At 48.5% G+C, this 23,482-nt stretch overlaps 1 protein-coding gene across 1 annotated transcript in view; it reads right to left on the bottom strand.

Annotated features, from left to right (window-relative positions):
- The window catches only part of GRIN2A (glutamate ionotropic receptor NMDA type subunit 2A), a gene marked incomplete at both ends in the record, with an annotated part of 364,573 nt that overhangs the window by 30,175 nt on the left and 310,916 nt on the right, over positions 1 to 23,482 (bottom strand). Inside the window, one exon of the mRNA XM_080830487.1 lies at positions 3,638 to 3,825. Within this exon, the coding sequence (XP_080686613.1) occupies positions 3,638 to 3,825 (188 nt within the window). The remainder of the gene's footprint in view (positions 1 to 3,637; positions 3,826 to 23,482) is intronic.

The raw sequence follows: 23,482 nt of genomic DNA, 5'->3' as shown, positions 1-23,482 counted from the left end.
CATTCAGAATTGGACATGGTTTTCCGGGAAGATTAACTTAAGACGCCCCCTGGAGCAACGTCATTTTCTCTCCCAAGTCTTTGCTTCCAGATGGTCTCTAAAGATGAAGCTGAGAAGACACATCTCCCAATCCCTACAGTCCGACCAGGGAAGCAATGAGCGAGTGCTGAAGATATGTTTAAGAATCTAGGTGCTCTGCTAGTATGAGGAATGCACTTCTGGACTATCTGGGGCCTTTACTTTGTATTTTTTTTATTTGCCACAAAGAGGCAAATAAAAATTCTGCCCAGCAAAATAAAGCTTGTTTCCATGATACTTTTATCACCAACACAACACTAAGTAGGCTCTACTGAACACTGGAGTTGTGGATGGACAACAATGGGGAGGTTGAGGTGGAGAATGGTAACGAAGACGGTGGTGATGATCATGCTGGTGATGATGATGATGGTGGTGGTGGTAGTGATGGTGGTGGTGCTGGTGATCACGATGAAGATGGTGATCATGATGGTGGTGATGCTGATGGTGCTGGTGATAATGATGGTGATGGCAGTGACGGTGATGATGATAATGGTGATATTGATGATGAAGATGGTGATAATAATGGTAGTGATGGTGGCGATGATGGTAGTGGTGCTGATGGTAGTGATGTGGTGAAAATGGTAGTGGTGCTGATGGTGCTGGTGATAAAGATGGTGATGGTGATGATGTTGATGGTGGTGGTAGTGATGGTGATGTTGATGCTGATGGTGATGATGGTAGTGATGATGATGGTGATGATAATGATGGTGGTAAAGATGTTGGCCAAGACGATGCTGGTGGTAATGATGATGATGATGATAATGGTGGTGATAATGATGGTGATGCTGCTGATGATGATGGTGATGCTGATGGTGGTGTTAATGGTGATGATGGTGAAGATGATTGTGATAGTGTTGGTGATGATGCCATGATGATAATGATGGTGATGGTCATGATAACGATGATGGAGATGACCGTCATAGCCAACATTTGTTAAACCATTTCTATTTTCAGTTGCTGTGCTTAGCTAAGCTCTTTCCATGTATCCTCTCATTTCATCCTGACACAAAACTTATCAGGTAACTATTTCTGCATACGTTCATTTACCAATGAGTCAACAGAGGCTAAGAAAGATTACCCCACCACACTTATATCTCTCAGTGGGACAATAGATTTAGTTCAGATAGACACTAAATTACTCCTTCCTAGAGGATCTATGTAGCCAACTTCCATAGGCAACCCAGGGAATTAATTGAAGCAGTTTTACATAATTGACCCACTTCCAGAGTAAGGCCCCTGCAGGAGAGGCTCTGCCACTTATAGGAAGCAAGCCCTCTGTGCTTCTGTTTCCTCCTCTGTAAAATGTGCAGAAGCAACACCTCACTTCATAAAGTTATTAGGAATAATAAAGAATCCCAGTAACATATCCTGTATGGGGACTGGCCTATCCTTCTCCCTAAATATGTTGCTGTTCCCGAGCAGATGCTGTCAGAGTAACAGCAAGGAGCCCCAGGAGGAGGAGAGTTAGAACTCACTTATTTGACAGCTGTCCACCATGTTTCAAAGTGTCCTGTCAAATGAAATCTCTCTCGACCCCCCTGTTCATCCAAGCATGTGTTTTTGCACTCAGTCCTTCAACGGCTGGTTATGAGATCGGGACAAGTTCAGGATTTTGTGGTATCTACTGATGGAAACAAGACTCTCATTCGTCGACTAGTTCACCCTGTGGAATGGGACTTGGGCGACCAGCCTGGTAGGTGGAGGAAATGGTCCCAACTCTTTGCTCCTCACGGTGTCCACACCCCTTGTCCTGTATCTCCAAACCCCTCCCACCTCTGACCACACCTCTGATCTCTCGACCCTGGGAGGGGCCCTCCAACTTGTTTTAGACAGAAGGGTGTTGGGAGATGGGACCTTGGCAAAGCAGAGACTCGAAACGCACACGTACAGTTGGGTCTCCTCCTCTGTGCCTGGGACACAGGCAAGAAAAGAGCTTCTCCCAGGAGGCTCCTGCCCTTTTGGCCAGAGCCCCAGAATAAACGCATACAGAGCAGACAGCACACTGGATCTCTGGGGGCACAGCGGGGCCCCAAGCCACCAAGGCCACCGCAGCCTGACACACAGCTCCTCCACTCCACCTGCCCTCCCACGAGCAAAATACACGCCTAGTGGGGTACGCCTCTCAGATTTCACAGCCGGAGCTGACCGATGCAGCCACAAATCACTCTTACACAACAGAGAACATGGCTCAGGATCAGAAGAAGGTACAAATGCCCTACGGGGAGTTTGGAGGATCAGATGTTCTTATTTGGGAGTTAAATATAAAACACATTTAGATGTTTTGATGGCACTCTGAGCATCCAGGGCTTCATTCTGGGAGCCGAGAGAGAAGGAAAAGTTGCAAGGAAATACGCACCTCGCTCAAATTCCTACCACACTGCACAGGAACGCCTGGACCCTTCAGTGTTGCATCTGACCCAAGTAGCTGCCGGATCTCCTCTCCCAGCTCCAGGAGGGGACGGCCTGTTCTGCTACCATCTCTGAACGTGACCTCCAGCTGTCCTTGAACGCAGCGTCTGCCCTGGGCCTGAGCTTTGGTAGCCCACTCACCTTCTCGGGGTTAACCTGCCGTCTCTGCTGGCTTTGCTTTTCCTGCCTCAGTGTCGGCAATTCAGAGGGAAACCAACAGGCCATTTGAGCCAGGACAGGAGCCTGAACACCACCTTGTGGAACTCCAGGCAGTGAGATCACCAACTAGGAAGCGGAGGGCAATGCTGCTGGAGACACGGTCCGCCCTATCACCCATTCCATTCCGATCCATAAACGCCACAGTCCCCGCAAACTATAAGACCCATGGGGGCGGAAATGGTCTTTTGGCAGGAGAAGCAGGCAGACTAGAGTGGAAAGCCACGGGATTTCTGCTCATATTCCTTTTCTAGAGATCGCCTCTCCTTCACTCCTGACAGGTCCAGGAAAGAGTCTTTGGTTCACAAGGCATCAGGAATCCTCCAACTGTTATTTGAAATTTAGAACTTAGAGGACAGAGTTTAGGACCAGAGCCTAGTCGTGTAACGTCATGATTTCTCTACCCCAGGGCTACTAACGCTGGGGGTCAGAGAATTCTGTGTTTTGAGATAAGGGGGCAGTCCTGGGCATTATAAGATGTTTGCCAGCATCCCTGACCTCTCCCCACCAGATGCCAGTAGCAAACAGCCTCCCAATCATGACAATCAAAGATGTCTCCAGACAGAGCCAAGTGCCCCCCCGGGGGACAAAACGGCCCCCGCTGAGAACTCCTCTAGGACAGGACCTATGCATTCCTGCTGTCAAGGCCCAAGGATTGCTCCAGCTCCTGATTTTTCTCCTAAACCTATCTGTCCAACGCTTTCCAAAATTCACTGAGATAGACACTTCTGTGTCCTTAAAATAAGTTTCTTTTGAAAACTTCGTTGTCTAAAATTGGTCTCCATTATAAGCAGCCTAAAAAACCATGGTATCATGCGAGAAGCACCCAATAAATAGTGAGTCAAGGCAGGACACGAAGACCCATGGAAAGCCAAGAGAGAGTACGAGGGTGTCTCGTCCCCTGAAAGTCAGCGGGGGTCACCCAAGGGCTTACCATCACCCACAAACTGGAGCAGGGCCAGGTCAATCTGCCTCTTCCAAGGCGAACCCTTCTGGAGGGCGATCCCGTAACCAGTGGTGGCAAAGATGTACCCACTGCCGATGGTCACGAGCTTGCAGCCTTCATCCCTGCCGGCCTTGTAATTCAAGACCGCCGCATCGTAGATGAAAGCGTCCAGTTTCCTGCAATGACAAAAAAAAAAACAACAAAAAAACAGGGAGTCATGGGGGTGGCGGGGTACCATTTTGGGGCCCAGCTCCCAAGGCCCGATCCAGAACCACACACTTTCTTTCACACTTTTACAGGGTGACTCATGGCCACCCCATGCCCTCGTCATCAAAGGATCTATTTTTAATGACGAGATAAAAGCCAGAACCTTTTCTCTCCAAGTTGCAAGAGGCAGCTAAATAAAGACAGGAAGAATCCTTATGCCCAAGTGAGTAAACAGTTGAGTTTGCTGGTCTGCTCCGTGTTTGCCCTTAGCACTCCCAACAGTGGAGGACGGCGGCCTACTTAGAAAGGTTTGCATCAGACCAGAATAAAGGTACAGGAGAGTTTGGTGGAGGGTACAGGAAGGGAGAGTGAGTGCAGAGGAACGATGTCCTCCTCCCAACGGAAACATGTTTACGATCGACTTACATTACAAGAATTACTACGTCATAATTTTAGAAACCCAAATAATATGGAACATATCAAAACCACAATTAAAATTTAAATTGCCTCATAATTCCATAATTTAGAGGCAATCTCTGCTAACACATTGGGGAAGAGCCTTCCAAATTTCTTATTCACGCACGTGTGCACAACACGCACACACCTCTTTTAGAACTGGGGTTTGGCACACTTTTTCTGTAAGGACAAGAGAATAGTATAAACTCTGTGTCTGTATCACAGCTCCTCCACTCTGCTGCCATTCTGGGCTGACCCGCGTCCCTCCCAAATTCGTGGGTTGCAGCCCTAGCCCCCGGCCCCTCAGAATAGGATTTTATTTGGAGATCGGGTCATTGCAGATGTCATTAGCGAACGTGAGGTCACACAGGGGAAGGAGAGGCCTCCAACCCAATGTGACTGATGCTCTCATTTCGTATGAGAAAAAAAAAGGGAGACTTGACCACGGGCGGACACGCGCAGGGAGACCACCACCACCGTGAAGGCCGGACTTAACACACGGCCACCAGCCAAGCGACTACCGGAAGCTGGGAGAGGGGACAGGAACAGAGGCTGCCCTCGTGCCTTCCCAGCAAGCAGAGCCCTGCTGTCACCCTCCTCTCAGACTCCCGGCCTCCAGAACCACGAGACTGGAAACTCCCATTGCATAAGCCTCCCCGTTTGTGGTAGTTTGTTACAGTAGACCTCGGAAATGAAGACAGAGCACAGACGCAGCCCTAAAGAACCCATGAATGAATGAATTGAGCTCTGTTCCTGTAAGAGGTTATTTACAAACACAGATGGGTCCGTGGGCCACAGTGCGTCCTTGTTTCAAACCCCCAAGCCTTCTCTGCTTGCTCCAAACCAAACACAGTGAATGTACTTCCATGTCCAGAAAGAGAGTGGTTTTTCCCCTTTGTTGATGTGGTTTTTTTTTAAAGATTTTATTTATTTACTCGACAGAGATCACAAGTAGGCAGAGAGGCAGGCAGAGAGAGAGGAAGAAGCAGGCTCCCTGCTGAGCAGAGAGCCTGATGCGGGGCTCGATCCCAGGACCCTGGGATCATGACCTGAGCCGAAGGCAGAAGCTTTAACCCACTGAGCCACCTAGGCGCCCCGATGTGTTTATTTTTATTTATGTATTATGCATGTGTAATAAAGTGTGGGATAAATTCTTACACATGTGTACGTCCTGGAAATCACCATGCAAAACAAGGCATCAAGTGTTAATATCTCAGAAGTCCTGCATGGCCCTTCCCGGTCTGCACACCCAAAAGGCAAGCATCAGATCATTCCCCGGAAGGCATGGCTGTGACTCAGTCGTTACCCAGGTCACTATCAGTGGGCCTGAGTACTGTTTCCAACCTCCAGAGTTATTTCGAAAGGCTAAAGTGATTGCCCTTGTGCATGTGATGGATGGCTCCGAACTAGATAGGGATGGGGTGTGGGCGACCCAAAGGAGGCAGGAAAGCTAAAACGGAGGTTACTCAGTGTCCTGGTACTTTCTCAACTTTACTGCTCTGCTTTCTTTAACAAGAACACATAAAACAGTGAAGCGAAGAAAAATAAAAGTGGCAGGGAGAGGAGGTAAAATGTTGCATCCTTTCAGAGACAGCTGCCGAAGGCCTCCCAATGGGAACAAAACTATTTGGAATGTTTGTGGCTACATGCGTCACTTTCATTTTTTGTGTCTGTGATGGTGAGAGGTGGGACAGGACTCCAAGGCCCATCTCACCAACCCAGAGCCTCGACAGCCTTCCTCCCAAGGCTGGAGCCCTGGAGGCTCGGCGTTATCCTGGGAGAGTATTAAAAGGAGATCAGATCATCCAGGCGGAAGGGGAAGGAAACGAAGCCTCCTGACTGGTGATGGTAAACCAGAACCGACAACAGCCTTCTGGACAGCCAGCAAGACCGAGAGCTGTGGAAATGGGGAATGGGGAGCTGAAAGCCGTTTGTGTATGACGGTGGGGCCTGTGTGACACGAGCAGTTGGGAGAGCGGGTAGAGGGGATCTGGTTTCTACTCTAGATTTGGACGATGATGGGACCTCGGGAAAGTCCCTTCCTTCTCTTGAGTGGCAGCTGCGTCATCTGTGAGATGAAGTGTTCACTGCGGGCCCGCCGCGATACTCATCCAGCTGTGTGACTCTGATTCCGCGAGCCAGCAGTCACCTTCCGTGACTATCAACAGGGAAACTGAGGCTCCGGATGCCATGTGTTTCCCAAACACTTCAGGCCACGGATGGTCTGTGTCCTCTCGATGAAGCTTAGGTGCTTACAACGTCAGTACCTCCACCTATCCAAGTTGCCACGGAGATGCCGGGAGCCTGGGTTTACGGAGACCTTCCCACTCCCTTCTCTTCATTCCTCAAAAAATAAACTAATACACACGTACACGTGCACAGAGCCATTCAAATGTTCAGGCCTTCTGTTTGGATTCGTGCGGTAAGACCTTTCCCTCGCCTGTTAACCCACCACCCACGGAGGCGTGTCTGGGATGAAATTCTAAACCTGCGCCCGCAACGGCACCAGCACTGCCCAGCCCCGGCTTACGTCAGTATTTACGGCCAGGCACAGATTTCTGCACATCATTACCGTATCTCCTGACAAAATACACTTGAGCCGAGATACAGCCAGATGAGCAGAAAGAAAACAGCAAGTTTTCTCCGGAAACCGAGTTTGCAAAAGTAAGGAAGGCCATCACCAAAGACACGAGTGAAGCAATTACACAGGTGTGCCTGGGGTGGGCTGGTGGCCAGGAAGGGCCACGAGTGGGTCTGCCCTCCATGGGCTGACTCTGGTCTTGGGGCCGCGTCAGAACCAAAATGAGGACAGTTCATGAAGGAAACCTCGGGGCCATGGGATAGGGGTTTCTCTCCCTCATCAATGATTCTAGAGAGCTGCAAGTGCAAGTTCAGAAACATCCTGGGGCTTGCACAGCCCCCTCTGATAGACACGGCTTGTCTGCACGGTACTTTACAAACGAGGGTCCAGTAGGGAGACATACAGTTGTTATCATTAATATTTTCCCATGTTGTCTCTGAGCAGAGGAGGCCCCACGAGGCAGCCTGAAAGTCCTCGGTATGGCTCTCGAATTCTGTACTGCTAGACTCCGTCTGGCGGAGCTTTCTGGAAGAAATGCTCTATATCTATGCTAATACGGTTATCACACACTTGAAATGTGGTTAGTGCAAATGGGGAACTGAGGTTTCAATTTTATTTCATCGCATTCATTTAGATTCTGACATAAATGGTCACACGTGGCTGGTGGCTCCTTAAGTGGACAGCAGCGGGGAAGGCTCGGGAGGCAGGGCTCTGGGTCTCCTCCTCGCTCTGACTCCAAAAGATCTACCTGCTCTTTTCAACTGGAAGAACAATGTTCCTCTCGTTAAAGAAAAAAACTGAGACTGGCTGATGTCCTCCACAGATGGTCCTGTTGTCCTCAACAGAGGCCTCTGTGGTCAAAGGCTTGGAGCAAGGAGCCTGTGTGTCTGAGCCCCAGTCTTCTCTCTGCAAAGTAGGGCAGAGCATCTCTACCCTCAGAGGGAGTGAAGAGAAGTTATATAAGTGAGACGTGAGCACAAGCCTGGCACGAAACAAATGCTCAAAACACACGGACGCGGTCAGCTGAGTTCAGATTTTATGGCAATGCTCCTGGCATTTGCCACGACGTTCTACGCATGCTCTGTGACCCATTATCTCATCCCACTGGCTGTGCCACCGCCATCCCAATTGCCAGATGAGGAAACGGACTCACCAAGCGATCAGGGGACGCAAAGCCACCACCCAGCTCATAGGGGTCACTGCCGCACCTGGACTTCCACAGTCTGATGCCAGTGGCCACAGACATGACCGCTGTGACCATGATGTCCAGGACGCTTATGGGGGTAAAACAAAAGCAACTCTGTCTATTGTTTATGAAATTCAGACTGGGGGTTACAGCTCTACGTCAAGCCCAGTGAAATGGAAGGAGGAGGCAGGATGAGAGCAGAGCCGCCGGGTTTGAGGACCTTTGATGGGTCATTCAGCTTCGTGTGTCTCCTTCCCAACAGATGCACGGCCCCGAGAGGTCCAGAGGCACCCCTGCAGAGACCTTCTCTTGCCCCCAGCACATCCTACGCCTGCCTTCAAGAGACCTTTAGGCACAGACAGCCACAGCTTCTTGTTGAGGGTGGAGGGTAAGGAAGAGAAAGGAAAGTCCCACGTAGGCATCCAGGGGCCCGGAGCTGAGCTCGCGGGAGACAAGGATGCTTCGGGCTGCCGTGCGGTGACAGGCAGCCCAGCGCACAGCGGCCAGCTGGAAGCTCGGGGCTCCCAGGTAAGGAAGCCGGTTCTGCTTCTCTGCTCCGAGTTTCCTGCTCCTGCTTTTCAAGAGGACACCGTCTTTGTCCCCACCTTCCCAGCTCCTGCCCATGTCCCATGGCTGTCACTGGCTGAAAGCTTCTCCCACGGGCCAGGGGAGGCTCAGTGGAGGGGGTGTGAGAACAGTGATGGGGACAGAGCGTCTACCCGGTCCCCTTCTCTGCCTCCACTCCCCACAGAAGGGGGACTCTCCTCTCCAAACATCCGTGACAAATGAAAGGACACCTCAGCTCCCCCGCCTCAGGGCTGGGACAGAACCAGAGACCGAAAGGAAGCCGTGCCCTGCTGTGCCGTGCCAGGGACAAGACCTGTCTAGAGCCCCCCGGCGGGTGCCATGGAGGTGCCGTGGGTGCCGTCACACTCCCTGCCACCTGTCACGGGCAGTCCTCAAGGAAAGCGAATGATTAAAAACGACAGTAATTGAGCAGGAGAGGGGGAAATCAAATCTCCTGTCTGAGAAGCCAAGTATGGAGGAATGGAGGACTCAGAGTCACAGGTGCCCCATGCGACGTTAACCCCGCGGTTTCCTGCCGGAGTTTTTTTTTTTTTTTTTTTTTTTTTTTTTTTTTTAAAGATTTATTTATTTATTTATTTGTCAGAGAGAGAGAGAGAGAGAGAGAGAGAGAGAGGAGCGAGAGTGAGCACAAGCAGACAGAGTGGCAGGCAGAGGGAGAAGCAGGCTCCCTGCCAAGCAAGGAGCCCGATGTGGGACTCGATCCCAGGACGCTGGGATCATGACCTGAGCCGAAGGCAGCCGCTTAACCAACTGAGCCACCCAGGCGTCCCATCCTGCCGGAGTTTTTGACAGCTCTCAAGAGCTGCTTCAGCTTTCCCCGGCGTCGGTCTGACCCTGTCACTTCAGTCGGTCTCTCGTGTACCCGTGTGATGGCCTGAAAGTTCACTCACAACCCCAAGGCGGTCTGAGGGTGAACCAGCCGTCCCCCTGCATGAGGGCCGGCCAGGGCCTGGAGTCTAGGCGTGGCCCCCTTTGGGGAAAGGGACTTGTATCCTCGGGCAGCTTGACATTTCCTAATCAAAAGTTTCCGGTTTTAGCTCATCATCTCCTTATGCATGTTTTCAGATGCTCTCTGGGGGGTCTCAGCACATTTAAAGGCTAATTATATAGTTAAAGTTAATTATTCATTCATTAACATTCAAGAAGTCTTTAACAAGACATTGACTTGTTCTGATGAATTAATGAAACTGGAGTGTGGCTGGGCATGTGTGCATGCGTGTGTGCGTGTGTGCGTGTGTGCCCCCACGCCTGTGTCTGTTTTGGAGTCTGGTCTAAAGTGGTATGAAAATTAAATATCTTTTTGATGATAAGTGAACATACTTTTTGAGGTCACATCAAAGCCTTGCGGAGAAGGGAACGGCTTCAGCCCGCAATTGAAACCAATCAGCACGATGGGGCAACACTGGAGGGGGCTCGGGTCACTCTGCCGGCTCCGTGAAGGAGGCCTGGTCCTGGTACCTCCGTGAGTTTCGGTTCTCTCAGCTTTAAGACGGGGAACTGACCCCTCTCTCCTGCGGGGGGGTGGGGGGTGGGGGGTGGCTGCTAGGTGGGTAAAGACGGAAGTGATGACATCATCACTCACAGAAGCCGGGACCGTGTAGACCTGCCACCAGGCCCCATGTATAAGGCTGTTAAGGGGTGGAGGGCATTCACTGGCCCAATAAGGGGTACCACTGAGAAATGACCACCTTTGGAAGTGCCTGCCTCAGGAGGAGACGGCGGGCGCAGAGACCGTACCCACCGCCAGCACAGGATGGACTAAGACTGGCTGTAGGAGAATGGCCTGGAGTCACATTTGGACTCCGAGTTTGTGGACACAGCTGTAAAATCATGGACAAGGATGCATTTGGGTTTTTGTTTTTGTTTCACAAACTCCATTAAGCTAAGCTAATTCTTAAATCAATGTCTCCCATGGCCTAAAGAGTTTCCAGTATTTTTTGGAAACCGTTCTCACTGGGATCGATTCCTTCGTGTTTAAATTTTATAAGGATTTGACTCACTGATCGGCGTTGGGGCCACAACAAAATTTACTAATTGATAGCTGCTGCCATTCGGAGTTTCTTGCGTGGTTATTATTTCCACCACGTTCTGTTCTCCTGGGTCAGAACGGTGTAGAGACCCCAACTGGCTGAGGAAGACTGGGGTCACCTAAGGATTTTTAGTCAATAACCAGTTTCACCCCATGTGCTTTTAACTGTTGTCAGTTTAATTTGCATCGATCATGTCCACTGGTAATAGTCGCTGTGAACTGGGTTTAGAAAAGACCGATGGTTGGGGCGCCTGAGTGGCTCAGTGGGTTGGGGCCTCTGCTTTCGGCTCAGGTCATGATCTCGGGGTCCTGGGATCGAGCCTCGCATCGGGCTCTCTGCTCAGCGGGGAGTCTGCTTCCTCCTCTCTCTCTGCCTGCCTCTCTGCCTACTTGTGATCTCTGTCTGTCAAATAAATAAATAAAATCTTTGAAAAAAAAAAAAGGGAAAGACCGATGGTTAATATTTATTTTTTCACTGAGAACCTTATTAGTGAGACAGAGAAAGGCAGAGAAGGAGGGAGACAGAGAGGGAGGGAGAGATACGGATGGAAACAGGCACCGAGCAAAACAGGATGACAGAGAGAAAGAACGAGAAAAGGAGTCAGAAAGAGAGATGGGGAAGGCGAGACAGAAGGACACGCACAGTAAGAAATAAGAAAGGGGAGATGGACTTCATGGAGAGAGAGAGAGAGAGCGCGTGAGAACACGAAAGCAAACACGGGAGACGCCGTGCACCCTTTGCTGATGAAGTAATGACCTCAAAAGTAAGAAACAGTTTTTAAAAAAAATAGAGCAAATCCCTGCTTTGTTTCTGTTAAGTTTAACGCTGGACCCAAACGAATTGCGTCCACGGAGTTGGTAGCTCATATAACACTGTCCTTCATTTTTTCAGATTAAGGAAACTGAGGCCCCAAGATCTCTGCCCATGTCGGGTGAGTCTGTGTCTCTCAATAACCCTTGATTTCCCCACCTGACCGGAAGAAACAGTCTGTCCTGCGTGGCTGTGCCCTGGCTGCAGGAAGGAACGACTATGCATTTGGTGAATTGTGAAGCACTAGGCAAACGCTGTTTTCCTCCACCCTACAACTCGTTCAGACGTTGGGAAAGTACCGATTCCTTCTGGAACATCAGTCTTTTCTACAGAGTTCCCTAGATGACACTCTTCAAGGGTTGGGATCATGCTAGCCATTCTACTGCTGATTCCATGGCGTATTATAAAGAATGCTCAAAAATGTTTGTTCAGACTTTTCTCGAATGTTCCCTTGGCGCCAGACACTGTGTTGTTCCCCTGCATATCTCATTTAACCCTACAACGTTCTCCTAAGCAGAGGAGCCAAAATGAGCACCATTTTTTTGAATAGGAAAACTGGGGTGGAAGAGGTTAATTAACTTCTCCAAGGTCCCACGGCTAGACGTTGGCAGAGGGGGATCTGAACCCAGGATGTGCAGCTTGAAAGCATCACATTGTACTGCTGGTAGGAGAGTATAGGACCATGATCCTGCTGAACTTGTCCCACATCAGAACTGAAGGATGGGGGCATTTCGGAGACCAAAACACATGAAAATGAAAGAAAGAATGGAAAAAGAATCAACATATGATAAAAAGCTAGTATGTGTCAAGATACAGTGCCAAGTACTTTCCGTAAAGTCAATTTGTTTAATTCCAGGGGACAAGGATTGTACAGATGTGGGAAGAGCTCAGAGAGGTCATTCATTTCCCAATGGTCACACAGCTGGTCATTATCACCAGGATTTGAGGCTACTTATTTCTCCCTCCAAAGTTCACGGTCTGTACCAAGTGTCCACTCAGAAAATAACTAAATCAGTCCATCAGCCGAGTAAGACTAATGCTATTCAAGAAGGTATATAAATACTCAGACTCAGAAACTCTACTTCTTGCGATCGTGCCAAGAACTACGTGCAGATCTGCGCAGAGGACTGGTCCGGATTTTTAACACAGCCACGTGACCCATAGCGTGCACAGGGAAATGGTCATACAGACCACGATGCATGTATACCACAGAATTCGTCCCCGCGGTCAGAGAGAATGAAGGCAAAGCACACCTAGTACACAGCGTAGTATTAATTGAGCACCAAACTCTGGTGTTCTGCTCCGAGTCTGACAGCATCGCACGGAATGACCTGATCATTATGTGTGCACAAGACATATATGCAAATGTGTCCAACAGAGATCTGGGAGAAATGGCATGTAATACCAAACAGATACCAGGGCCTACCTGGCTGTGTGTTGGAGGTGGGGAGGGAGTGGTGGTTTGGGATTGGGTCACGGTCAAAGGGAGGCTTATGTTTCTGTATGTGTGGTTTTTTACAGTGAGAATTTATTTTTTAACGAGAAGCAATACAGCCTAGTGGTTAAGGGCACGGGTGCCGGAGGCTGCTTGGATCCCAGCTCTGAAGCTTACCAGCCCCTGCCTCTCCGGTTCAGCCCCCCGGCCTCAGGACAAAGGCGTCCAACTCTCCCAGAGCTGTTCGCTCATCAGGACAAGCAGAGAGTTAGCACTTACGGGTAGAAAGAGATGTTGGGTTAAGTTTGAACGCCAGCTCTGCCCACTCGCTTAACCTTTGGATGAGCTGCCTCTGCTCCCTGAGCCTTAATTTGTTCTTCCGTAAAATGGGAGAGAAGGCCTATCTGGCAGAGTCAAAGCGGGAGGAAATGAGATCATACATTCAAAGTCTCCTCGTGAGTTCAGCAAGTGGTAAGAAGAGGCAGTCCCTGGGGAGAGGGAATCGGCCAGGGAGCTCACGTCCCGTCGTGGTCTCGGGGAGGAACTTCTAACCATGTGTACCCCGACATAAGAAATACATCCTTGGGGCACCTGGGTGGCTCAGTGGGTTAAGCCTCTGCCTTTGGCTGATCTCGGCGTCCTGGGATAGAGCCCTATGTCGGGCTCTCTGCTCAGTGGCGAGCCTGCTTCCCTCTCTCTCTGCCTGTCTCTGCCTACTTGTGATCTCTGTCAAATAAATAAATAAAATCTTAAAAAAAATTTTTTTAAAATAAAAAAAAAAAAGAAATACATCCTTTTTGGGGGGTTTGGTCCGTGGGCTCCTTTCTTCTCCCCATCTCAATGGAAAGAAATATTGCCCTCTTTGAAAACAGCATTAAAATTTTCAAGGGAAACAAAAGGTATTTTAAGGTTCAAGTATGAATAAAACTGGTTCTGAGTTTTGGACACTAGTGGGCCATTAGAAAGCGGCTAGCTGGGCCATGTGATGGGGATGTTCATATTTATTATTTTAACTTGTGGCTCAAAAAAGAGGCCCCAGAGCACGTGTGACCCAGACAAGCTCCTTACTTCTGCGTGCCTGATTCTTCCTTTGTTAATGGGGAAAATCATCACAGTCATTGTCTCACAGGGTTGCTGCGAGGTTTAAATAATGCAGACACAACATTTGGGGCACTACCTGGCATGTAGGTAAGCGCCCCATAAGTGTTATCTGTTAGTTAGAAATACCTCGCTTAGTTCCCAAAGCAATTCACGTAGCTTTTTCCAACTGCGACACAGTGAGGTTTAAACATACGGATAGAGCAGTCTGAGTTAAGGGAATTCAGAGGTGGGCTCGAGGCTAAGGCCGTAGGGAACGTCGGGAAGCAGACAGTCGGGACACACGCTCTCCCCACAGCTGCCAACAGAGGTTGCTACACTGAGCTCTAAAGCACGGCGCAGCTCGAGGCAAAAACGCCGAGTGGTTCAGAGGGACGGTGCTGTCCGCCAGATAAAAACAAGCCTTAAAGTGGACGAAAGCAGTGCCGCTCAGGGCGCAGACGTCTGAGAGATGGCGGAGGACGGCGTTCTCAACAAATTGGTCTACGAAGATGGTATCAGCAAGCTTTCTAAAATAGCTCTTTCCTGTAGGGGCTCCAGTGCCAGCCCAAGGATAATGAAAATGCAGAGCAATGACAGCTAAGTTAATTGATATTTCTCTCGCTCGGGGAAATCTCTCCCAGTCGTTAAATGTGAGAACAGTCCAACGACATGAGATAGGCTCAACCGAGGAAAGCAAGGCATGGGTTCTGCGCGCGCCCCGATTCAGCACGCAAACTGTACAAACACGGGGCAAGCCCCAGGAGGAAATGCAGTGGGGTGTTCAGAACAAAATTTTTTCCCTGAGGATTGCAAGTGGTACTCATGTTCTAGAACATCTGCTACGCGGGCACCTGGGTGGCTAAGTCAGTTAAGGGTCTGCTTTCGGCTCAGGTCATGACGTCAGGGGCCTGGGATCGAGCCCCACCTTGGGCTCCCTGCTCAGCGGGGAGTCTGCTTCTTTCTCTCTCCCTCCCCATGCTCATGTTCTATCTGTCTCTCTCTCAAATAAATAATAAATAACATCTTAAAAAAGAAAAGATTATTAAGGGGCGCCTGGGTGGCTCAGTGGGTTAAAGCCTCTGCCTTTGGCTCAGATCATGATCTCAGGGTCCTGGGATCGAGCCCCGCATCGGGCTCTCTGCTCAGCAGGGAGCCCGTTTCCTCCCCTCTCTCTCTGCCTGCCTCTCTGCCTACTTGAGATCTCTGCCTCTGTGTCAAATAAAAAAAAAAATCTTAAAAAAAATTAACTGCAGCCACACACAGAGAACACACATCCACTCCAAACACTGCCTGCGCTTTCCTGATTTTTTTCTTAAGGAAAAAATCCCTCACTCTGATGTGGTAGCAATTACTTTTAAGCTTTATTTGCAACATGGGGGGTGGCTCTCAGAAAGCAGGTCATGGTGGATCTGATTTTCTCTGGAGACGATGCTACCCCACTTAGGACAAGGTCTCATCACACCCTCACGTCTATGCCTGCACTCGAACTCGGCAGCGGAAAATGAACCTTCTGGGTTTGATTCTGCTTGCCCCATAAAATGCAGTGAATGAAACCCACCCACAAGGCATCCTGGAAAGAACATGCTCTATGTAGCAGCTAACCATCATAACCATCAGGGTTATGCCTTCCCAGTCTACTTCTGTCTTGGCCATCTCCACATCTCTGAACCAGTTTCTTTTGAGGATGGAAATGAGGATGCCGTGACCTCGTCAGCTCTCAGATAGTTGGATGATACACAGATAGTATACAGCAGATGCATATTATATGCAGTATTAAGTATGTATACACACACACACACACACACACACACACACACGTAATTTCAGTATCCAATTCTTCCTTGAGCTCTAACCGCTTACACCCGACCACCTAGCTAGCATTGCCAAGTGGGGAACCAAACCCAACGATAATTCCTAATAATTCTACAATGTAGTCAAATAGCCTTTTGAGTAATTTAGTTAAAGTGTAGGTTCTTCATCTCTTAAAAGAGAGAATAATGATACCCAGCACTTAAGAGTGCCGCGAGGAGGGGCGCCTCGGGGGGCTCAGTCAGTTGAGCATCCGAATGTAGATTTCAGCTCAGGTCATGATCTCAGGGTCATGGGATCGAGCCCTGCGTCGGCCTCTGTGCTCAGCGTGGTCTGCTTGGGCTTCTCCCTCCCTCTGCCCCTCCTACTTGTGCGCTCTCTCTCCCTCTCTCTCTCTCAAATAAATAAAGAAATCTTTAAAAAAGAGAGAATGCTGTGAGGATTAAATGAGATTATCACGTGAAGCACTTGGGGCCCATCTCACAGACTGTTAGGTTTCAACCAGTGCAGAGATGAGAAGGGTCTACGAGGATACGGTCCCAAAGGCACTTCCAACTGAACATGCGCAGACTTTCTCCCATGCCTCCGCTCCTTCTGTGCCCTCCTCCCAAAACGCCCTTCCTCTTCCCTGTCCTGTCTGCTCCAGGCGGAACGCCACCTCCCCATATGTAACTACGGAGCCTCTTAAAAACCACAGACAACCTGTATCTGGGGCACCAGATACAGACGCTGTGCCCTGGAACAGGGGTTCAGCAGCCCCTTGCACCACAAATGCAGTTCTGACACCGGCAAGCGGCTATGACTGCTCCCCTGGGTTTGTTTTACAGACCCCGAGCACAATGCAAGCCTTGTAGCACATGCCTAAGGGTCACAAGGCAACCCTCCCTCCCAGTTCTTCTCTCTGACTCCTCTGTGTTAGGGAAGCCAACAGATGCCCCCCCAGTTTCCCAGCACTGTTGGGCTGGGGGACCCGGAGGCCGAGGGCTAAAGGTGGATGCCTCCGAAGGAAGTGAGGACGTTCCATAAACTTACATACAAATAACTGTACGTGAACATCAGTTAAACATAAACCATCCCCCCGTGTCTTGAAATGTGAGGATCTTAGGAGTCCTGGGGACGTTAACTGTTTGATCTGGCATAAGCACTAGGCTTGCACTTTTGCCCACTTGCCAAAACCGCTTGGAGAACATCAGCTTCTGATGACGGAATATTTGTATTTTTTTTTTTTAAGATTTATTTATTTATTTATTTGACAGAGATCACACGTAGGCAGAGAGGCAGGCAGAGAGAGAGGAAGGGAAGCAGGCTCCTTGCTGAGCAGAGAGCCTGATGCAGGGCTCGATCCCAGGACCCTGAGATCATGACCTGAGCCGAAGGCAGAGGCTTTAACCCACTGAGCCACCCAGGCGCCCCCATGTGTAGATTTAAATCTGCCTCCACTCATCTCAGCTTCGGCTCTGTCTTCTAGAGCAGATGTTCTCAAAAGTGGATTACGGCCCCCTAAGAATCACCTGAAGATTCCCCTGGCCTCTGCCCCTGGAGATTGAGGATCTGGTGGCTCAGGAACCCACATTCTCATTAGCACACCCACCGACTGAGGCTCAGGCCATATTCCTGAGAAACCCTGGTCTAGAAAGCCGCGGTCACAAACCACTCATCTGCCTTTGGCTCAGGAGAGCCCCACAGGTCCCAACAGACTTATTCCTGAAAAGTCCTGTCTCTGTCAACGATCTCACGTCAAACCTTGTTTTCTCATTGATTGGCCTGATCATTTCTGGGATGGTTCCTCTCCATTTATCTTCAATTTCAAGAAACAATGAAACTGCACTTGGTTTCAGGTTTCTCTCTACTTAATGCTCTTAGAACAATTACGAATCCCAGAAACAAGCTACATGGTTGTATTGATTGGTCTACTTCTTATGTGTTGTCTCAAGAAAATGTGTTTAGGGAACGAACTCCTTTAGAACAGTGGTTCTCAAAGTTCAGCATGTATCGAAATCACTGGGAGCAGGAAGATGCTTGAGAAAATGTGGACTCACAGTCCCCAGCACTAGAGAGAAGGTCCCGTGTTGGGCCCAGGAACTTGTATCTAACGCATAACCATGTGATTTAGGTGGAGGTGGCTCCCTAGCCAGGCTTGGGAGAGTTATTCTACACCTTTGGAGAGTTATTCTACATTCTTTCTGCATGAGGGACAAAGTTTATGTACATGGCTTGTCTGGATTTTGTATTTCTGGAAAGTTCTAAATGAAGTGTTCAAGTGTTCGACACAGATAAGAGAATGTCAGAACCATTTCAGAGACCAAAGGATTCAGTGTGTTTGCTTTTTTGCTGGGGAACTGAGACTCAGAGACATGATGTGACTGACCCAAGGTCATGGCTAGCTAATGATAGAACCCAGATGGAGACCAAGCTGGGACTCTTGATCATAATCCAAGGCCTCTCTTGGGTTCCAGGCCCTTCCAGGCTCCATAAAGGGGCCTCCACATCCACTGACCCTGGTGTACACCCCCAAGTCTTCACAGAATATTAGATGTCACAGATCTCTGTGCACCCAGGTGGGACCCAGCCACTGAGCTAGATGCTCTGGGTTTTCTAAGCCAGGGCTTGCTGGATTTTAGGGTCCTGGACATTCTCATAAAGGGAATGTCCTCAAGTTTAACAATTCAGGGGTGCATAGGCCTCCTCTCTCTACCTTCCAGAGCTGCTGTGATGAAGGAGGGGAATGACTCTATTTTTAAAGCTGGGTGGTGGGTACATGAGGAGTTCATTTTGTTATTATCACTCCTTCAACAACATATCCCCATGATATTTACTCTTGTGACATTATTTTATACTATGCATCATATTCTAAAATGACCTATTTCATGATGAAAAATGTAAAAAGGAACTATACTCAAGGAACTACGAAACACTCATGAAAGAAACTGAAGACGACACAAAAAGATGGAAAACATTCCATGCTCATGGGTTGGAAGAATAAACATTAAAATGTCTATGCTGCCCAGAGCAATCTATACTTTCAACAGCATCCCAATCAAAATACCATCGGCATTCTTCAAAGAGCCGGAACAAAGCAATCCTAAAATTTGTATGGAACCAGAAAAGACCCCAAATCAAGGAAATGTTGAAAAAGAAACACAAAGCTGGGGGCATCATGTTGCCTGATTTCAAGCTATATTACAAAGCTGTGATCACCAAGACAGCACGGTGCTGGTGCAAAAACAGATACATAGACCAATGGAACAGAGCAGAGTCCAGATATGGACCCTCAATGCTATGGTCAAATAATCTTTGACAAAGTAGGAAAAAATATCCAGTGGAAAAAAGACAGTTTCTTCAGTAAATGGTGCTGGGAAAATTGGACAGCTATGGGTAGAAGAATGAAACTCGACCATTCTCTTATACCATATACTAAGATAAACTCTAAATGGATAAAAGACCTCACCGTGAGGCAGGAATCCATCAAAATCCTAGAGGAGAACATAGGCAGTAACCTCTTTGACATCGGCCACAGCAACTTCTTTCAGGATACATCTCCAAAGGCAAGGGAAACAAAAGCAAAAATGAATTTTGGGGACTTCATCGAGATCAAAAGCTTCTGCATAGCAAGGGAAACAGTCAACGAAATAAAGAGGCAACCCACAGAATGGGAGAAGATATTCACAAATGACACTACAGACAAAGGCCTGATAATCCAAGATCTATAAAGAACTTCTCAAACTCAACACACACAAAACAGATAATTAAATCAAAAAATGAGAAGAAATGAAGAGACAGTTGTCCAATGAAGGCATACAAATGATTGACAGACACATGTAAAAATGCTCATCATCATTAGCCATCAGGGAAATCGAAATCAAAACCACATTGAGACACCACCCTACACCAGTTAGAATGGCCAAAATTAACAAGGCAGGGAACGACAAATGTTGGAGAAGATGTGGAGAAAGGGGAACCCTCTTATAGTGCTGGTGGGAATGCAAATTGGTGCAGCCACTTTGGAAAACAGTGTGGAGATTCCTCAAAAAATTAAAAATAGAGCTACCCTATGACCCAACAATTGCACTACTGGGTATTTACCCCAAAGATACAGATGTAGTGAAATGAAGGGCTATATGTACCCCAATGTTCATAGTAGCAATGTCCACAATAGCTAAACTATGGAAAGACCCAAGATGCCCTTCAAATGAATAAATAAAGAAGATGCGGTTCATATACACAATGGAATATTACTCAGCCATCAAAAAGGATGAATACCCACCATTTGCATTGACATGGATGGGACTGGAGGAGATTATGCTGAGTGAAATAAGTCAAGCAGAGAAAGTCAATTATCATACGGTTTCACTTACTTGTGGAGCATAAGGAATAAGATGAAGGACATTAGAAGAAGGAAAGGAAGATGAAGAGGGGAGAATCAGAGGGGGAGACGAACCATGAGAGGCTACGGATTCCGAGAAATAAACTGAGGGTTTTAGAGAAGAGGGGGTTGGGGGATGGGCAAGCCTGGTGATGGGTCTTAAGGAGGGCACAGATCACATGGAGCACTGGGTGTTATATGCAAACAATGGATCCTGGAACACTACATCAAAACCTAATAATGTATTGTATGGTGCCTAACACATATAATAAAAAAACGTAAAAAGGAAATGAGATGTGAGAAGGAAGGAAAGATGACAGCGATGACATGACTTGAAGGACAGAAGTCTTGGAGGAGGAAGAGCAGACGGGACCCACATGGGGTTGGTCGGATCTTGGGATGGTTCTGTGCTGACATCTCGTCTCTCATAATCCCTCGAGGGGTTGGAATCATAGCTCACTGCTATCCCCCAACATAGCGTCCAAACATGAAAAATAACTTTCTGCCTTTGGAGTGGAGAAGGGCTTTTGGATTACGACTCAGAATCCAGAAGACTTAAAAAAAGATGGACAAATCTGACTGTTTAAAAAAAAAAAAAAAAAAAAACTCAGCATGAAAAAACAAACACCATCTGGAAGCTCAAAAGATAAGAAAGGTGGGAACACCATTGGTAACCATACCACAAACAACGGGCTTATTTCTCCAATCTGTAAATTAGTAAGAAAAAGACCAACAGACCAACAGCAAAAAATTAATGAATGTTTTCAAAAAAAGGAACTGCAGAAGGCTTTTAATTACACCCTGACTGAGCTGGAGGGACACAGGATACTCAGAAAATGTGGCCACTGTGGGGGGTACGAGATAGCAGAGAAACAGTGTGGCAGGAAGGTTCTTCCCTGTTTACCTTTTTCTACAATACCTTTTGATTTTGAATTATGTAAATGTGCTCTCTATTCAAAATTTAATTTAATTAATTTAAGTAATTAGCTAAGCAGAGCTCGTTAAAGCAGTAAGTGCTTTTCCCAACCTCAACTCCATCGAAACGGAACCTCCCGGAAAGAGCATGGCCATGTCCTCACCCTTATGGGTGCGCAGAGCGCTTTCTTTCATTCTTTCATTTTTTTTTTAAAGATTTTATTTATTTGAGAGAGAGAGAGCACAGGCAGGGAGAGAAGCAGACGAAGCAGACTCCCCACTGAGCAGGGAGCCCAATGTGGGACTCGATCCCAGGACTCTGGGATCATGACCTGAGCTGAAGGCAGACATTTTACCAACTAAGCCACGGGGGCGTCTGCAGAGTTCTTTCTTTAAAAAGACTCCTACCCCTCTAGCTCCAGTTTCTGAGCTTAATGTAACAGGACAAAACGTCTCCCACGTGGAAGACTGCGTATAGGGCAGACCCGCCATCTGCCCAAGTTTGCTGGGACGGATGTCATAATTATTACATGGCTTCCCGAAAACAATTTGTACAGTTTATGACCAGGAACTGTTTCCATTCCTCTGTTCCTTTTTGTTCACATTGTTTTTTTTTAAAAAAAATGGGAAAAGAAAGAAAACAACGCATTTTGTGTGCTGGGTGACAGATGGACGGAGAGGGGGCGAGCCAGGCTCCACCCGCTGTTTCTAACCACTGTCATCCATGTTTGCATTCGCCGCCTGTCCCGAGCGATAGTGTATGTTGATGAAAAGACCATGGCAGAAAGAAACAAACAAAACCCATAAGTGGGGCTCCGCTGGAAAGTCGTCGGAATTTTCTGCTATCTCATAAAATCGAACATACGCGCATCTGTAGCTTGGCGAGTCCTGTCTCAGGTACACACTGAGAACAACGTGCCCCCTCGTGCAAGGACAGAGCTGGCGGAGAACACCCCTAGGAGCCCTCCTTGCCAGAGCCCCGAATGGGACACCACCCCCACGTTCCCCAAGATGAGAAGAGCCGGATGGCTTTGGGGCCTGGCCCCATCCTGAAACTCCCCGCAGGCCTGGGACGACACACAACCGTGTCCCAAACAGACCTGCTCAGCTGAAAGAAGACAGAACAGAAAACGTCGCTGTGATTTCACTTACACGTGAGAACAGCAGGCCAAAAGCATCTAGAGCTTTAGAAGTGAGACTGGCCCCTAGACAAGGGGGTGGTGGGCTTTCTGGGAACCAGCCAGGTCTTTTGAATGGATCTGGACAGTCAGTTTGTGTCAAGTCCTCAGGCCCTCTATGCTACATGTGTATCTTTTCTGCATTCGTGTTACGCTCGAATACGATGTTTTTAAACATCAACCCGAGCCAGCGCGAGCAGCGTGTGGATAAGTCACAGGCTCAGCTTCTCAAGTCCCTACTGAGATACTAAAGAGATTCCACAGAGACTGAAGAGACAAAATGCCACCAGCCAAAGCTCCTGGAAAGCATGCAGGGATGAGGCTTGAGGGTTTAGACGGGGCCCGTGTGCCCCACCAGACACGAGGGAGCACCCCCAGTGGGCTTGCAGGACGGCTGAGAGGAAGAGGCCGTGGACCAAGCTCCAGGGGGGCTCAGGACAGTCACGGATCACTGCTCGAGAATCCCGATCACCCACACGGCCCGTGGAAATCTGTTTTCTGCCCTCGTGAGAGAACTTCATTCGTTTTGCGTGGAACCCTCCCAGAAACACACTTTGCACATCCCTGACATTCTGAAGCTCCTGGTATGAGTCCCATCTTACAGATGAGGCTGGGAACAAGGAGGCATCTGCCCCGAGTCAGACAAACAGCAGCAGGGGGAGGGGAGCAACACTCCAGCTTCGCATCCTCAACTCCCGGCCTCGGTGCCATCTTTTCTAGATAGCTCCTTATCTTGAGCGTGCAAGGCTCTGCGATGCCAACAGGTAGACAGACGGGAACCTCAGCAGTAGCCTTTGAGACGAGTGCACACTGCTTTTCTCTCCCCATCTCCTCTCTTCTCTGTCAATGCGATACTATCGGCTTTCACTCAAAGCTGCACCCCAAAAACTCCTACCCAAAGCCAGATAAGAACCCACAGCCCTTCCCTTTCAGCACTTTCAAGAAGCTCACAAACTCTTGAGATCTTTCTCTTTGGCTGAAATCTCCCACAGAGTCGGCCCCAGCTCTTAATTGCTTTAAGAAAACCCTCCGGTTCTCTGCATTTCAAAGCATCCCAGCTTTGCTTTTCCTTAACACAACTCCGAGGGAAGCCCGTGATGCTTATCAAGTGCACAAAAGCAGCCCTCCACTGGGGTTCATCTTAATGGCAGCTGCTTTCCAGAAAATACAGAACTGAGGGCAAATAAACACCAAG

Source organism: Martes martes, assembly GCF_963455335.1.
Source record: "Martes martes genome assembly, chromosome: 18".
In the NCBI taxonomy this organism is placed as follows: domain Eukaryota; kingdom Metazoa; phylum Chordata; class Mammalia; order Carnivora; family Mustelidae; genus Martes; species Martes martes.
Note: the sequence above shows the minus strand (reverse complement) of the source record. Positions and strands in the feature narration are given on the sequence as shown.